The 18,567-nt window shown below is 41.6% G+C and overlaps 1 protein-coding gene across 2 annotated transcripts in view; it reads right to left on the bottom strand.

The window, feature by feature from the left end:
- The window catches only part of TTC1 (tetratricopeptide repeat domain 1), a 75,940-nt gene that overhangs the window by 50,463 nt on the left and 6,910 nt on the right, over positions 1 to 18,567 (bottom strand). Inside the window, exons 2-3 of one of the 2 annotated variants that reach the window (XM_060144157.1) lie at positions 5,089 to 5,302; positions 3,618 to 3,982 (exon numbers count right to left, since the gene is read on the bottom strand). In XM_060144157.1, coding sequence (XP_060000140.1) covers positions 3,618 to 3,950 — 333 coding nt within the window. In that variant the 5' untranslated portion in view covers positions 3,951 to 3,982; positions 5,089 to 5,302. Of the gene's footprint in view, positions 1 to 3,617; positions 3,983 to 5,062; positions 5,303 to 18,567 lie in introns of both variants that reach the window. The other variant, XM_060144156.1, reaches the window with a different exon arrangement.

Genomic DNA, 18,567 nt, shown 5'->3' with positions numbered 1-18,567 from the left:
ACTACTCCTATCTTGCTCCTCCCTCCTTCCCCTCCCCAATGGTAACCACTAATTTGTTTCCTGTATCTGTGAGTCTGTTTCTTTTTTGTTATATTCACTAGTTTGTTTTACTTTTTAGATGCCACATATAAGTGATATCATACAGTATTTGTCTTTGTCTGACTTCTTTCACTTAGCATAATGCCCTCCAAGTCCATCCATGTTGTTGCAGTCACCTCTGCTTTTGACCCATGGGCTATAAGTTGGCGGCTTCCACGACCACCTCCTCAGGTTCAATTAATTTGCTAGAGGGGCTCACAGAACTCAGGAAAGCAGTTTACTTATTAGGTTACCACTTTACTATAAAGGACATAACTCAGGAACAGTCAGATGGAAGAGATGTATAAGGCAAGGTATGTGGGAAGGGGCACTGAGCCTCCATGCCCTATGGATGTGCACCCTCCCACCACCTATATGTGTTCACCAACTACGAAGCTCTCTGAACCCAATCCTTTGGGTTTTTTATGGAGGTTTCATTAAGTAAGCATGATGGATTAATCACTGGTCATTAGTGATTACTGGTCATTAGTGATTAACTCAACCTTCAGCCCCTCTCCCTTCCCCAGAGATGGGGGTGGAGTGGGGTGAGCCTGAGAGCTCCAAACTCTGACAACTAGACCTCATCCTTAGGGGCTTTCCAAAAGTCATCGCATTAACATTAACTCAGGTGTGGTTGAAAGAGGCTTGTTATGAGTAACAAAATGAACCTTCATCTCTTTCCACCTAGGAAATCCCAAAGGTTTTAGGAACTGTGCCAGGAACTGGACAAACACCAAATACATGTTTATTATAAATCATATTATCACACCTGCTTATTAATACATTTAACATTCAGGCATTACTCCATGCCAATACTAATATTTATCTCTTTAATGACTACATTGTACACTACCACAAAAATATGCTAAAAGTGTTTAAAGTAATACCCTCTGTTCAACATTAGTTCTAGTTTTCTAAAATTTCTAAAATTATGAATGATCCTGCAATGTATCTTTATATATACACCTATACATATTTTTAATAACTTCCTTAAAATAAGTGACTAGAAGAGAATCAGGTTTAAAGCTGTACTATCTAATATGGTACTCACTAGGCACATGTGACCACTTAAATTAACTGAAATAAAAAATTTAAAAATTCATTTTATCAGCTGTACTAGCTACATTTCAACTGCTCAACAGCCAGATGACTGTTAAAATGTGGCAGCCAATGGCCGGTGGCTACCATTACTGGACAGTGTAGATACAGAACACTCCCATCATTGCAAAAGGTTCCACTGGTAGCCCTGATCTAGAGAAATGTTCATATAAAAATTTGATATCTGTACCCCATAGAAATGATGTAGCAATCCAAACTCCCAATATCAGTACATGAATTCCTACCTCCTCTTCTTGTCAACATCAGATCAATGTTCTGATCTGAGAGATGAGACATGTTTTAATTTGCATTTAAAAATTATTAGTGAGGCTGAAAGTCTGCACATTTTGTGGCCATTTGTGTTTATTTTTGTTGTTGAATTATCTGAACTTTGTCTACTTTAAAAGAATCAAGCTTAAACATATCCTTTTCCCAATGACCCATAAAACCAAACCTTATGTGCAGCAAAGAGACATTTCTTCATCTGTTTCGCTGGTTTCCTAATATTAATTTCACAAAGATATTTATTAAAGCAGCATAAAAATAGCTAATACTACAATTGGGGTGAGTTACCCAGGTGTACACAGTTGTCAAAACTCACTGAGCGGGACTTCCCTGGTGGCATAGTGGTTAAGAATCCGCCTGCCAATGCAGAGGACATGAGTTCGAGCCCTGGTCTGGGAAGATCCCACATGCCACGGAGCAACTAAGTCCATGTGCCACAACTACTGAGCCTGCGCGCCTAGAACCCGTGCTCCGCAACAAGAGAAGCCTGCGCACCGCAACGAAGAGTAGCTCCCACTCACTGCAACTAGAGAAAGCCTGCACGCAGTCACAAAAGACCCAACGCAGCGCCACCGCGCAAAAAAAAAAAAAAAAAAAAAAACTCACTGAGCTGTACACATCAGAGCTTAAACAATTTCACAACATGTAAATTATACCTTAATTTTTATAATGGGAATGGAGAGCAGAGTATGTAACATTTTGAGGCAAACCACTCAACTGTCAAACCGATGGCAATCCTCTATATCAGGGCAAAATATATTAAAGTATTAGAAAAGCATTGCTAACATTTTAACATAGAAGTTTTGTCAATGTTTCTGAAAAGCCTGCACCAGTGATGTGAAAGCTGAACCAAACACTCACTTTCTGGAAAATCATTGCCCTGATGTTACTGTACGGTACTTGATTTAATTTTCCGAGCCATTTCTGGTGAGGTCGTTCATGAACTGGGCTCATTTCTGCCCTTTATCCTTCTCTTCTGGTAGCACACACTAACACAAAAGCTAACATATGCATGTTAAAACCAACAGATTTGATCATGAAAAGTGCCTAAGGAAGGACACAGACAAGATGGTTTTCCTCACCTTCCACTACCTCCCCACTCCCATTCTTACACTGCACATTTACCATCTCAGTCCAGCACCAATCCATCATAACCTGTTCACTGAGTAAGCTCTTCAGAGGCATAAGCCACAAATCTCATTCACGTTCTTTGCGAACTCAGATATTACAGTAACTCTTCATGCGACCTTGCTTATGGGATCAGAAGGAAGGATATATGGAGGACACTAAGCCTCTCCTTCCCAAAGTGAAGGCTTGATCAGTTACTAAGCCCAGGGCAAAGTAGCAGGAAAGTGTGCATTTTATTAGGACATCTGCTTTGTAGGAAGACAGCTGTTTTTGTTATTAAATTCTACATATTTTGGCTTTGGAATCAAGGAGATCTGGGTTTGAGAATCAGTTCTGCTATTTATTAGATATGCGATTTCAGGCAAGTTACTGTACTACTCTAAGCTGTTCTCTTATAGGGATGTTAACAGTATATGTCATAGGCATGTTGTGAAGATTAAAACACAAGTAACATTTTAAGCTCAGTGGCTGGCACATTTCTGGTGTTTAACAAATGACAGCTACCATCACACACAATTCTGTTCCTCAAGAACGAACTGTAAATGACACAGGTCCCAGTCACTGCTCTCTGTAGCCAAATCATCACCACCAGGAAATCCAGGCAGTCTTTTTGCTAACAATGGATTAGCATAAACAAGCAGCATACCATAATTCTATAAAGTCTGACCAAAAAAATAGCCATTACAGGAATTTCAGCAGCCAACCATAGATCATTAAAAAAACCTAAAAGGTATATATATATATATATATATATATATATATGTTAGAAACAATTACACAAGATGAACGTAAGAACTCAAAGTTCACAGGAAAAAAAGGAAATTTCTTTGCTATGCAGACACACTCAATGCTGCCCCACCATGCCACTGATTTATCTCAGATCCATCACTACTAAAACAATAAACATACAGATGGGCAAGTCACTCTTTACCACAAATGAAGCAGTCTATGATAGAGCATCAGTCACATTTATTCACTTTAAAAAGCAGTTTACATGACAGATCATGCACAATAAACAAAACACTAACCTTTTTCTCTTCATCCGGCATGTTTTTTTCCAGTTCCATTAGGTATTCTTCATCTAGTTCAGAGGAATTCACATCATTATCAGGTTTGTTCTCAACCTTGCCCACTCCTGGCTCTTCCTTCTCAAATGAGGCACTTGCATCATGAAAGCACTCCTCTTCTTCTTGGTCCTCCTGGGGATGGGCCTCAACATCGCTAAGCAGCTTGCTCTGGGAATGGTGATCTTTGGCATTAGACACTGGAGGGTCAACACGCTCTGCTTCCTGGAGCTCTGTTACTTTCAAACCATTGAACAGATCCTCTGGAACCCTATAGTTTTCTGACTTCTCCCCCATGCTGAATCAGTGAGGGAGGTGAAGCTGAAACTCTGGGAAAGAGAAAACATGTTACGTAATGGTATCTATCTATCAAATCCTACCTATCACACCTAAACAAACTTCTGCATCAAAGCCCAAATCACACCCTAACTTCCTTTCACTGGAACTAATTCATTTATATATTCATATATAAAGGGTATCATACGCCCATAAATAATGCCAAATGTAATTTTAACTGATACCCTTTTCAGAACTTCTTATAAGCAACGAGACACCGATTTTAATGTGGTTCTTCCACTTTCCACTGCTCTCAGTTTGTCGGGGTACCAAAAAATAGGCAGAAGCGAAAACAATGGCAAGAAAAATGAAGCGTCTCTAATTTTTATTCAGAACGAATAGCCAGATCGTAAATAAGGAACCACGGCCTGTCTTTCCAGCACCACCACACGAAGCTCAAAAATAAGTTTCTGGTGGAGCTAAAAATACAATCCGTGCCAAAAGAATAATCATCAACTTCCCCCACATGCGTGTGGTAGAGCCAACGCAGTGTATAGTGGGAGGCCCTGGCTCAGGTGGCCCTAATCAGCATTCCCGAGGGGGTCAGAATCAGCCACGAAAAGCGTGGCTCTCAACCCTGGCTGCACAACGTTAACACCTGAGACGCTTTAGCAAGTTCTGCTGCCCAGATCTTATATTCCACAGATTCTGATTTGTTGCTCTGGCGTGGAGCCAGGGCACCTGTATCTTTAAAAAGGCATCCGAGGTGATTCTCACGTGCAGCCAATTGAGAACCAGTGCTGTAGAAGCTGAGTCAGACCGTCAGCACCGCCGCCCCTCTGGTCGCAGTAAAATCACGCCAACGACCCTTGCGTTGCGACAAGAACCCGAATTCGCTCCAGCTCGTCCCAAGAAAACTTAAAACAGCACGATTTTATTACGGAGACTTTGCCTCCACAGCAACGTTTTGTTTCTCCCCGCTCCCAGGTCTAGTGGAAAAACACAGGGGTTTGAGGCCTCAGAGTTGTGGGGGCCTCAGGCCCCCATAGGGCCACCCTACCCTTCCTTCTCAAAGGTTCGTCCCGTAGCTGTGTCCCTCACCGCCAAGAAAAGAGACCTGTGGGGCTACTCACAGCTTCACAGCTCCTCTCGTCCTCACCTTCTTCGCCTCTGAGATCCTCTACTTCCGCTCAGTCAGATGCTCTTCCGTCGGCGCTGACCAATAGCGTCGCTATTGGCAAAGCATCCTGGGAAATGTAGTAAAACCTCAGGGTGACAGGGCGTTGCTGTCGCTGTGTGACGTCATTGTACGGGCTTAAATATGAGCGACGGTTACCGTCTTGGGTTACGGCAAGAGTCCGCGCTACTACGCACTGCAGGAAAAAAAGGAAAAGAGAAAGGCTGTTTCTATGATGTTCCTTTTACACCTCCGTTACGACCTCTTTCATGTCAGCTATGCTGTGTATAGTAGCATGAACCTTGTCCAGAAATAAAGTTTTCCCTCTTATGTTTCTCAAAGTGTGTCTTTCAAGGGGTCTACCGCTAGATAAAAACAGTGTTGACAATACTACTAAGTTGTTATCTCCTTTTTCCATACTCCTTCTTTCATGAACGTACAATGGATTTTTCTAAAGGTTATGTGTCCTGTGATAGTGCAATGAACTGAACGCAGAAGGAGTGATGAGACTCCAGATGTCTTCTATTAAGGCAGAGGTTAACAAAACTGTAAAACAATGCCACTCTTCTCACTATATATATTTTTTTGTTTTGGAAAACACAGTATCTATAAAAAGATTATTTATGTTGCATATAATGGGTGTATTGTTATCTTAATGGACAAATTAACATTAGAATGTTTTCATTTCTACTAGTAAATATTGATAGGTATAACTCACATAAACAAAAGCTTTTCGTGGTCCTCAATAGTATTCGAGAGTGTTAAGTGGTCCTGGAACCAGAAGTGAACTGTTGGCCTATACATTCATTCAAGAAATGTTTACTGAATGTTTATTAGACCCCAAGCATTGCCCACTAGGAATACAGAATTGAGATATCCCTTAAGGTAGCCAGACATGTTACCAGCAAGAACAGCAGGGTATTAGTTAGTTTTCTATAATTCACAGAATCTATTGCAGAGATAGCTGGGAGGGACTTTTTCCAGAAGGATATCAAATTTATTTCTTCAATTTATGTCTAAATGAGGTTATGCATACAGTTATATTTTTGTGTAAATCAAAAGCTTTAATATACTGAAAGTAAACATTAAAAATATATCAGAATTTTGGAAACCTTTTAATATTTCTTAATTTTCTAAATACAGCAAGAACTATAAAAAGGTAAGTGGTTTTGTCTTATGATCTTTAAGAAGTCCTGTTAATAAATTCTGGTGTGATAGAAAGGCTATAAATTTCAGAGCAAACTAAATAAGTATATAAGTTAAATAAATGCATTACAATGTCAGCTTCTTTACTAACTGTCCAACTTTGGACAATAATTCTAATAGCTAACCTTGATTGATTATGTGCTTATTAGGTGCTACATGCTGTGAAAAATGCTTTAGATGGATTATTTGATTATTTGATTTCTAATTCTGGCTCTGCCACTTGACTAGCTGTGTGACACTGGGACAAATTACTTAATGCTTCTAAGCTTAATATATAAATTTACCTCATACGTAAAAATTGGGATGGGTAACAATGGTTCCTCCCTCTTTAGTTTTTTGGCAGAAAGAAATGATATAATCTAGAAGACAAGGACCCACAGGACTTGGCACATAATATTTAATTAATGTGAGAGACAATAATAATATGTGACAGGGCTTGTGACAATAGCTGTGTACCGGAAACCTAATAAGAAACAGTCCCTGCCCTCCCCCATCCCAAGGAACGCACAGGCTAGTGGGGGAGGGGAAGGGGGGGATAAAGGCACTACTGAGCCTAAAGGAAGAAGCAATCCATTCTTTTCTTTTAACATCAAGAAGAACAAACATCCAGTTGGATCAATTTGGTAGATCTTCACTAATAAGATATTTGAGTTAGTCTGTTGAAAGAGGAATAATTCATTAAGAGGACAAAAACTGGAGAGGCTGAAGGACATCTTGAAAATATTAGGAGCATTCTGGGGAATGATAAGCAGTCGGATGTTGCTGAGGTAGAGAGCACAAAGCAAGAAACATTTTTAGAGATGCAAGCCCACCAGTCAATTCTGGGAACCATGGAGATTTTGTCTCTTTGTGCTTACAACCCCTCTGTAAAAGGAAAAGAAATGTTTTTCATCTAGAGGGCAGTTCTGTTATTTTCCCAGCGCAAAGACCATGTCTGTCTTGTTTACAGTTGTAAGGGGTCAGTGAACATCCTGTTATCACATGGGTGAATGAACCTCTTTCAGGAATTTATGGCCAAAACACTGAGTAACTCAGTGCTCTGATGGGTTGCGTAAGAAGATTTTGAGACTTCTGGAACTTCCTTATACCACCGTTGTAAGAATTAAACACAGAAAGTGAAGGGCTTAAGATAGAAAAAAATACTTTAATATTAATAGCACTTAGCGTGGCAAGTGCCCAATAAATATTTGCTGTTACTGTAATCATTATTATTAACGAAGGTATTATAGTATTACCACTATTATGACCAATTACTAATAGTAATTTAATTATTACTTGTGTTACTAATGATAACAATAATATTATTAATAGTGATAATATGTGTGAAGTTTTCATTCACACCCCCCCAGACAAGGGACTGAGCACCTAAGTTTGTTGAAAGAATGGAAGCTGAACATGGATGAATAAATAATGAATGAATGAATGCTAGGCAGCATACTAGACCCTGTGGTGGGTACAGCAATAAATCTGGAGAGTAGTAAAATAATCATTTACTCTTTGCTTTTCTCCCTGGGGGGGAGCAGCTGGGTGGTTTCTTAGTGGCACATGCCCATCTCTCAATCATAAGGAGTTGCCCACTTGGTCTGGGCCAGCTAGCTCTGGGCTGGGAGCAGAGCAGGGACTAGGAAGGGGGTAAGCAAGTCTCAGCAATGGGTAGAAGTGATGGAAGATATTAGAGAAGGAGTCTTATACTCAAGGGTGCTCCTCTGGGTCACTGGCATGGCAACGGGATTGTTGCCCAGTATGGTGGTTAAGAGTGTAAGTTCTAGTGTCAGACTGCCTGGGTTTGAATCCCTGCTCTGCCTCTTAGCAGCTGTGTGATATAATTTTGGACAAGTCACTAAACCTTAACACCTACCTCGGAAAGTTTCATGAAGCTTAAATGGGATAACGAACCTAAAACACGTTGAACAGACCCCAGCTCAAACTTTAACTGTATTTTAAATTAAAGCAATTTATTTTAATTGCTTTGTGGAGAATCTGCAGGCAGAGATGGAAATCACTCCTGCCTCTCCCAGTGACTTATTATGTACACACTGTACTAAAACTTTAGGAGGCTCTGTGCATCTATGCTCCCTGGAGCTAGAGATTTAAGTCTATGCTACACTGATTCAGTCCTTTTTGTGCTCAATGTGAATATATTAATACCACAAGGCTACTGAGCCCAGCTTTGGGGACAAAGCTTTACACTCTGGTATCCTCTAAGTCCTGGGCTCCTTCTCCCAGAGTTGGGGTGCTTGAATTTGCTAAAGCAGGGTCCAATATCCAGGAATAGTCAGGGATGTATATAAAAATATATAATTAACAGGTAGATCCTGTATTCTTATAGTGTTTCCAAGGGATGCTATGGCTTTTTTTTTTCCAGTTCTAATTTTCAAATTGAGATTTCTTGATAGGAGACATAATCAAGAGTTAACATCCTGTGGATTTAAATTTCTAGATTTCTGTTTCCCTGTGATCAGCATGTCCAATAGTAATAGATGTGAGACATGTATGTGTAACAGAGAAGAACAAACCTGACCCCATGTTAGATCTATTCCTTTAGCTCTAACCCTTGTGCTCTGTCGCCTGTGCTTAGTCATGCTGGCTCTGTACCTTTGTAAAAGAATGTTGCCTATAGCCTGCGATAGACCAGACAGCTCGTTCTCAAGGCTCTGACCTTTAAAGGTATAACACTTTCCCATTAAAAAGTTGCAGAACAGAGGATAACATTTGGCTTGTTGGAGGTTTATAGGAACATTGTGACCACATCTATGTGGACAGCTGCAAGAATAAAGGATTTCTGGCATAAGAAGTTTGCAACAACTAGCCACACCCCCTCCCCTTTTAGTATGAAAGAAGCCTGAATTCTAACTCAGGTAAGATGGTTCTTTGAGACAGTAGTCCACCATCTTCTCGGTCTGCTGGGTTTCTGAATAAAGTCACTATTCCTTGCCCCTCGTCTCTCGATTTATTGGCCTGTCGTGTGGTGAGCAGTACAGGCTTGGATTCGGTAATGTATGCAATTTTTAAAGTTCTAGCAGGGTGCTTCCTTGGTGGTGCAGTGGTTAAGAATCTGCCTGCTAATGCAGGGGACACGGGTTCAAACCCTGGTCCGGGAAGATCCCACGTGCTGCATAGCAAGTAAGCCTGCGAGCAACAACTACTGAGCCCACGTGCCACAACTACTGAAGCCTGCATGCCTAGAGCCTGTGCTCCACAACTGGAGAAGCCATGGCAATGAGAAGCCCGCGCACTGCAACGAAGAGTAGCCCCCACTCACCACAACTAGAGAAAAGCCCGCGCACAGCAACGGAGAGCCAACGCAGCCAAAATAAATAAATTAATTAATTAAAAAAAAAACCTTGAATCTGTACTCAGATTTCATAAAATTTACAGTTAAAAAAATAGATTCATATATCCAAAATTTTCAAAAATACTTCCCAAATGACTGAGTCAAATACTAGTTTTTTAATTTAAATTTAATTAATATGCAATAAAACCATTAATATGGTTGCACTAGTCACATTTCAAATGCTCAACAGCCACATGAAGCTAATGTCTACAGTACCAGATAAGAGAGGCTTAGATCTTCCAGAAAAACAGCTAACTAACATTCATAGAGAACTTAGGTGTGTCAGGGGGTGTACGCATTATTTTACATTTGTAATTGTAGGTAATCCTTACAACAACCCTGGCCTCCCTACTTTAACCCTTTCTTCCTATGATCCCATCACCATGCAGTAGTAACCAGACTGATCTTTTAAACACACGAGTCCTGTTCAAGTCTTAACCATTTTCACTGGCTTCTCAGTCTGATTAGAATAAAATCTAAAATTCCTTGTCATGACCCATAAGGCCCATGTAAGCTGATCTCTACCTACCTCTCTGACCTCATCTTGTACCACTGTCCCTCTTGGGTGCTGACTACTCTCTTCCTTCCTAAAACACAATATTTTCCCCATCTCAAGACCTTTCTGTTCCACTTTCCCATTTGCCATTAACAGCTCTTCCCATGGTTTGCTCATTCTCATTCTGCAGGTCTTGCCTAAATATCACTTAAGCAGCTCACTCTATTACATCACCCGGTCTCCTTCATACCATTTATCACATCTGTAACAATCTTGAGTATTTATTTACTTGATTATAATAACTCCTTCTACTAGACTGTAAGAGCCGCAAGGATTGAGCTCTTGTCTGTCTTCTTTGCTGTGAAATCCACACAGCCCAGCACAATGCCTGCTGCAGAGTAGAAACTCAAATATTGTATAAATGGATGACATTGATAGGTATGATTATTACAAATGATAAGACTGAGGCTCAGAGAGGTTAAAAGTTTTCCCCAAGGTCACACAGCTAGTCGAACAGAACAAGGACATAAAGCTGGGTCTAACCACAAAGTCTGTGCTTTTCTAAAGAACAAAAGGGGTGGGCAGATATAGTCACCTTAACTGTTAAAGGAGAAGTGGCTTTGAAGGTGATTTATATCTATAAAAAATATGGATATATACTTGGCAGGAAAACTCAGCAGTTTTTCATTGTCAAGCTAATGGCTCAGAGCCTGGTTAAAGATGAGGCCTTTAATGCTGGTAATGGATGGATGAAGGTACCATATAAAATGGAGTCTGACAGTCTTGGAGGGAGTCATGCAGAAGACTGCCAAGGCAAGCATCCTGCACCCACTTGCCCTACTGCCCAACCCCCCTCTGCCCTCAATCTCGGTCCTTTGGATCAAGAAAGGGAATTCGTGCCCCAACCACAAATGGAATGACTGAGCTAGGACATTTTTTTCCCCTGGGACTCATCCACTGGACCAAACAATTTATTCTGAGTTAGGACACATACTTCCAACCCTCACTTTACTATATTAAATGTCAATGCCCATTTTAAAGCATAAAGCATTGTGTTCAGGATGTATAAACCTTTGCAAGTTCAGGCAGCAGGCCAATTTTGGTCCAGCAGGTGTCAAGGACGGGAGTCAGAGGGAAGAAGGGATTGTTTGCTGAGTGCCAAATGGTTGTCAGGCACTGTGCTGAACATTTTCATCTGTCATTCCCCTCACTGAATCCTCCCAGGCTCCCATTTAAAGGGGGAGGAAATTTTTTCACTCTAGAAAGGAGACTGGTTTCTTTGTCATCCTTTGTTCAGGTCAAAGCAGAGCCAGTGGATATTGGGGGAGCTAAATAACCTACAAATTCCACAGCAAGAAGCTCTGTCCCAGGTTTCAGATCTCAGCTTGGAGATCCCCTCTCTGGGGGCTCACATTTTAAAGAGAATGCCTCTAACCACACCCCACCACTCCAGCGATTCTCTTTCACAGGGCTCCATTTCATGAATCATGGCACGTTAAAAAATTATTTTCAATTATTTTACTTACTTCTTGTCTTTTCTGCTACAGATAAAGCATAGCAGTTTTAGAGCAAGAGTTGGCAAACTTTTCCTGGAAAGGGACAGGTAGTAAATATTTTAGGGCCTGTGGGCCATGTGGTCTCTGCTGCAACTACTAGACTGCTATTATCACCTGAAAGCTGCCAAAGACACCATGTAAATGAATGAGAACATGTGTGTTCCAATAAAACTTTATTTACAAAAGCAGACATTGGGCTGGACTTGATCAGTGACTGTAGTTTGCCAATCGCTGTTTTAGAGCACGGATTGTGGCATCAGACTGGCTGAGACTGAATCCCAGCTCAGCCCCCGACTAGTCCTGTAAACTTGGACAAGCTCCTTAACTTTAATAAACTCCCCATTCCTTATCTATAATGTAACATGCAGTAACAGTATTTTCCTTCTAGGGTGATTGGGAAGCATAAATGAATTAACATAAGTAAAATACTAGAACAGAGCCTGTCTCTTAAAATTTTTAATGTTAATGACATTAGTCTTAAGTGTCAGGAAGGCAAAGTCCACATCAGTTGTGCTTGGCACAGTGCCTTGCAAAATGTAAGCAGTCAAGGAACACTCGTAAACAAATGAATGAGTAAATGAATGAATGAATGAATGATCTCTCACTAGGATCATAAGAAAACCAGGGTTTATTCTCTGTTTTTATTTATATATATATATATAAGTAGGCTTTTCTTTTTTGTTTTTAGTAGCATAAAAATTTCCCCTAATCCTAACTTTTAGTTGGGTTCTTCTCTATGAGGCTCAGACACCAGAATCAGACTGACATTTTCTCAAAGCCAGAAAAAAAGAGCAGCTTCCATTGTGCAAACCAGACATCCTCTGCGACAAAAACATCCCAAAGTATTTCCATGAATCCTTGGGGAAACCAATCAAAATACCAGCTTGTTTAGGAACCATCTTCCTTGGCCAAGCTGACTACCTCCCAATATCCTGTGTCTTTGAGTTTAAGACTGTGAAAGCACTAAGTAACACCCCAAACATAATTTGAGGTCATTTCTAAAATATGATTTAGCAAGTTAAGATATTTGTAGATATTTACTTTGCTATTTAAAACATTAATTATGGGGGCTTCCCTGGTGGCGCAGTGGTTGAGAGTCCACCTGCCGATGCAGCAGGGGACACGGGTTCGTGCCCCGGTCCAGGAAGATCCCACATGCCGTGGAGCGGCTGGGCCCGTGAGCCATGGCCACTGAGCCTGCGTGTCCGGAGCCTGTGCTCCGCAACGGGAGAGGCCACAACAGTGAGAGGCCCGCGTACCGCAAACAAAAAAACATTAATTATGGTCACCTCAGCAGATTTCTTGGATGAATAAATATTTGATAAATATTCACAGGTATTTTAAAGGCACAGATTATGAAACAAACCAACTTTCTCAATTTTCCTGTCATTTGTCCAATTATCCCTGTATTTAGAGATTACAGAGGAAATGACTGGCTGATCTATGATTTTTTCTTTTAACCATGGTACATTGGCTTAAGTTTTTCAGAGCCTAAGGTATGGAGTTATATGACCCATTGGAGAAATGTCATTTTATCTCCTTGTGTTCATAAGTAGTTCCATCCGAGTGCATTTAAGGTGCAATTTCCCCTTTATTATTGAATTTTATACCAGTTCAATCCCACTCTGGCACTAGGAAAATATACGGCTGTCTCAGGACACTTGTCTAGAAGTGATAGAAAAACACCAGCATCTCTAGGAAATAGGTCTAAGGTTGGATAATTTAATAACCCTTATCATTTACTTAGTACTTCAGAAGTTGACTGTGCATAATTGAAAAGGCACAAGCTCTGCATCTGTGTGTGCTCACGTGCAGATTTCTCTGGTTCTCCTAGCAGTTCTTAATTAGATAAGGCAAGTATTATTCCCATTTTACAGAAGAGAAAACTAAGGAAATGGAGAGCTGAGGGGTCTTGTTCAGGATGACCGTGATAGCTAGTGGCATAGTTTCATTTACAGCCAGAGGGACAAAGAGAGCTCATATTTCAGAAGCTTTGTCTCATTTGTTCCATGTACTCCTTGGTAGTCTGCTGAAGGCTATGGACCCCTTCTTAGAAAATGTTTTTAAAGGCATAAAGCAAAATACACAGGATTATGAAGAAAATAAATTATTTTGAAATATAGTTACTAAAATATGAGAAAAAATTTGTAAGGTAGATCTACATAAATGTATGTCTCTTTATTAACACATTAAATATGGCAGGTCTAATAACTACCATAATTTTGAGGTAGTGATAAACATAAATGATAACTTAACATGTCTGAAACAACTATAATATGCAACTATAATATGCTCTAAAATATCTGTGATTTCTTTTGGTGAAAAAGTCACAGATTCTTCTAATATTACTGTGGTCCGTTGCCTACAGTCATAATAGAAGGAAATGCTAAATTTCAAGTAGAGGTTAGGGAAAATAGGAATGAAATAGTTTTCCCCATCCAAATTCACAACCCTTCTCCCTGAATTTTATCCATGGTCCCGACAAGGTTCTGTAGACCTTAAGTTAAGAACTCCTTCTCTAGTCTAGTCCTTCATAAAGCAGATGAGACAAGGTTCTGTCCCGACAAGGTTCCCGACAAGGTTCTGTAGACCTTAAGTTAAGAACTCCTTCTCTAGTCTAGTCCTTCATAAAGCAGATGAGAAAACTGGGGGCCAGAGAGAGAAAGTGATTATTTAGGATTGCTTAGCTATGTAATAGCAGGGATAAAACTAGAACCCAGGGCTTCCCTGGTGGCGCAGTGGTTGAGAGTCCGCCTGCCGATGCAGGGGACGCGAGTTCGTATCCCGGTCCGGGAAGATCCCACATGCCTCGGAGCGGCTGGGCCCGTGAGCCATGGCTGCTGAGCCCGCGCGTCCGGAGCCTGTGCTCCGCAACAGGAGAGGCCACAACAGTGAGAGGCCCGCGTACCACACACACACACACAAAAACTAGAACCCAGGGGTTGAAAAGGCCTTCCTTACAGGGCTATTATGAAGAGTAAATACAATAATATATGTAAATGCTGGCGCAATATCAGGCACACACAGCCATCTTGCAAAAAACATGGCCACGTGATGCAGTGGAAGCACACAGAGATGGGACTTTCTGGAAATCTCCTTAGATAAAAGGGGGACAGAGTCAGCTGTATGTGCCTTTTGCCCGTGTCCCTTTCCTTTTCCTGCCTGGAAGAGAGACATTGCGTCCACATTAGAAGGACAGTACAGGCAAATGTTAGAAGGGACACGGGGCTCTCCTCATGGTATGGAGTGGCCGCATTAACCCTGGGTCACCTACCCCCAGACTTCTCACACGACAGAAAAAAATCTGACTTGCTCAAGCCACTGCTACTTGTGTTCTGTTACGTGCAGCCAACTCCCTCACTGACACACAGCTCTTGCTGGCTGGGTGGCTGACTGTCTCTGAGCTTCTCACTCTGTAAGCGCAACACCAAGGTTTTCTGGTGAGGATCAGACGATACGTAGAACTTAACGCAGTGCCTGGCCCAATTTCAAGTGCAGAGTTAAAGGCAGCTGTTGCTACTATTTCTGTTTCAGTGTCTCGCAGTTCAGTGCTCTTTCTTCCGTATTGGCTCACAGCTTCAAAACCACACTCACCATTCCCATCTACCCCCCACCTACCCCCAGCACCCCTCTCCCCTCCCTCTGGTACACATGCCTCGAATTCAGCCTTGATTAAATGCTTATCATGTCTCACAGAAAGGAACAGTTTATGAAAATGCTGACAGAGGCAGAACACCTAATAATTAGTGGCTAACAACCACAGACATGGAAGCAGTTAGGAGGTTTATATAAATTCAGGGGATGAAAGCAACTTCTCATTTATTCCTCAGATTTCTTGCATAAGCCCTTGAGATGTTATTTCTGCCAGCAATGCTGACTTCACAGGAAGAATGTGGGATGAGAAGTGAGTGGTTGTAGGGGGCTGTGAATACCCCTTCCACCCCGCTCCAAACACCCCTTCAACCCCGCTCCTGTGGCCACTCTGCTGGACCTTTACCATCAGAGCTGGGGCCCTACGGGTGGTACTCTTGGCCTATGGTCTTGTCAACAGGACGGCGCTATTTCCCCACCTGGTCCTTTCCTTCCTTGGACATCCCTTTCCCCAGCACTGATGGATTGGGGACCACTTGGATGCTAATGCCTTCCAAAGTAGGCTTCCTGAGCCATGGGGCCTAGAAGCGAGGCACATGGCTCTCTACACTCAGGGCTGCCTGGGCCTCTGAAAGTGTACTGGGCAGGCTAAAATTTGGCACCCCTTCCAATTAATATCCTCTTATCATCATCTGTTAAAATAATATCACTAAAAAAATTCAGGTAGGAGGAAAAAAATGCCGGTAGAAGAAATAAGACTAAATTGGAATCCCAGCACCACTCCCCAGAAGTGATATTAGCAACAGTTTGCTGCGTATCCTTCCAGAAAATTTTCATACACTGTAATGGACTGAATTGTGTTTCCCCCCTAATTCATATATTAAAACCCTAACTCCCAATGTGACTATATTTGGAGATAGAGCCTATAAGGAGGTAATAAAGGTTAAATGAGATCATAATGGTAGGGTCCTACTCCAATAAGACTGATGACCTTATAAGCAGAGGGAGAGACACCAGGGGTGCGTAGGCCAGAGAAAAGGCCATGTCAGGACATGGTGAGAAGGCAGTCATCTGTAAGCCACGGAGAGAGGCGTTGGAGAAACCTACATTGCCAACACCTTGAGCTTAGACTTCCAGCCTCTGGAACTGTGAGAAAATAAGTTTCTGTTATTTAAGCCACCCAGACTGTGGTATGTTGTTATGGCCGCCTGGGGTGACTAATACTCTGACTTCATTATGTAAGTATATGGGCAGGACAATTTATCAAAATATTTCATTGTGCTTAAACTCTCTATTTCTTCCTTCCCCCTCTTACTAAGGAGGCAGTCGGCATTTGCAATTCTTTAGCTCAGGGGTGGCTGAAGTGTCTTCCTCCTTAAGAGGTTTTCTTTACTTCCATTCCCAGGAGTACTATACATGTTTGCCAACATTCTCTCCAAAAGTATATTGTCAAACTTTGCCCTTCAGATTTTGTTTAGTGGGGATGAGGATGAACAGATTTTCTACAAATACAAATGCATAGGGAATTCCCTGGCAGTCCAATGGTTAGGACTGCACTGCCACTGCAGGGGGCATGAGTTCAATCCCTGGTCAGCGAACTAAGATCCCGCAAGCCACGCGGCACGGCCAAAAAAAAAAAAAAACCAAACCAAAACACATAGAAATAGATTAACCACCCAGTAGGGCCTATTAATGTTCTAAGAAAAAAATCCAGGGGAGCATCTCTTATTGTTCCATGTACTTATTCTCTTGTTAACTCTCTTTTGTGATTTTTCTGAATCAGACAACTTTTGGGGAGGTAGGTTAAAGGGTACAAAATTAAGATTATTTAACAAATTATCCAGTCCTCATAAACAGGTCCATTATTTAGTTTCAAAGTTTCACCTCTGGTGAGGTGCCCACTGATTTTGTGAGGCTAACTTCAATTATTTTCAGCATAATTTAGTTCTACCCCACCTGCATGGTTCAAATGAATTAATCACTCTTTACCACCAGGCACTTAGGAAGAAAACAAATTATTTTCTGGTGTGGACAAAAAGGAACAGCAAGAAGCAACGTCAACTGTCTACCTTCCACTCCTCTTTCGCCTGACTTCAGGGCAGAAGACACCCACAGATTGAGACCTATTTTCTAGGTGGAGGTCTCTTACCGAAAGTTTAACACTCCTTCTGGATCAGAGCGTAGAACTTGGGTCTCCCCCTCCTGTGTCTGGGAGTCCCAGGACAGGGCTGCTTGTGAGGCCATGTGCTGATGGATACATACAAACAGTCCCGGGGTTCAACAAGCACCCCTCCCATGCCTGACCTTCCAGTCTTGTCCCTTAGCTTCCTACCACCCATCTCTTCCAAGTTTGTAAACAGGACTTTTCTACTCTAGGAGCTGAGTTCAGTTAAGGGGGCTCTTCTTTTGTCTGGGTTCTGCTGGGGAGTTGTACAAAGTTATATCTTGATTTGTGATACCTTTTGAGCCAAAACATAATCATCATTTGAATACCTATTTTTTTTAAAACTCTGTTTTTAAAGGGAGAAGAAACATTTGTATGAGAATGTTCCCAGGCACAGGCAGAACTAGAGCTTTAAGAAACATACTCTTTGCCATGATTACCAATGTTTTGTTGACTCTGACCAAACACGTGCACTGTACAGAGTTAGGTCTATGTTAGGAAAGAGTGGATTCTAAAAAAAATCTCCCCATCAAGAACTGCCTTTTAGAGCAGGAATGAGACCAATTAACTTGTCCACTAATTTATCCCAGTGATGTTTTAGCATTTCTTATAGATCCTCCCTCCCCTCAGGAAGCTACAGAGCTGGTTTGCTATTTAACCCAGCTGTCTATGCTAAAGTCCTGGGGCTCTCAAGGCATCAGTTTGAAGGACATTGGAAACTCCTCAAAATGTTTTATCTAGGAAGATTTTTCTAAGAACGAAAGCACAGAGAGCTGCTTTTATTATACCTTAAAATGAACAGCCCTTTAGATCTTAGATTTAGAAACAGTACTTATTTGGGGGCTTCTTAGTAATCCCTGCTCTGAGGGGCTCCTTGAATAGGATGAATGATGAGAAGAAGTCTGAGTGCTTGTGGAGGCTGCCTGGAGAGCTATTATGACCTCTTCTCACAGGAACGGACTCTGCCAGTAGCATCCTCTTGGGAGGGTAACTGGGACCAGCAGGGTGAGCACAACTCATGAAGACCTGTTTCTAACAGATCCTCTCACTTCGGGAGGATGAGGTGGGGTTTGAGAAGCAGTGAGTCTGATCAGGTTGATTGATTATTTTCACC

Source organism: Lagenorhynchus albirostris, chromosome 3, assembly GCF_949774975.1.
Source record: "Lagenorhynchus albirostris chromosome 3, mLagAlb1.1, whole genome shotgun sequence".
NCBI classification, from domain to species: Eukaryota; Metazoa; Chordata; class Mammalia; order Artiodactyla; family Delphinidae; genus Lagenorhynchus; species Lagenorhynchus albirostris.
The sequence above is the reverse complement of the archived record's forward strand: the minus strand, read 5'-3'. Positions and strand labels throughout refer to the sequence as shown.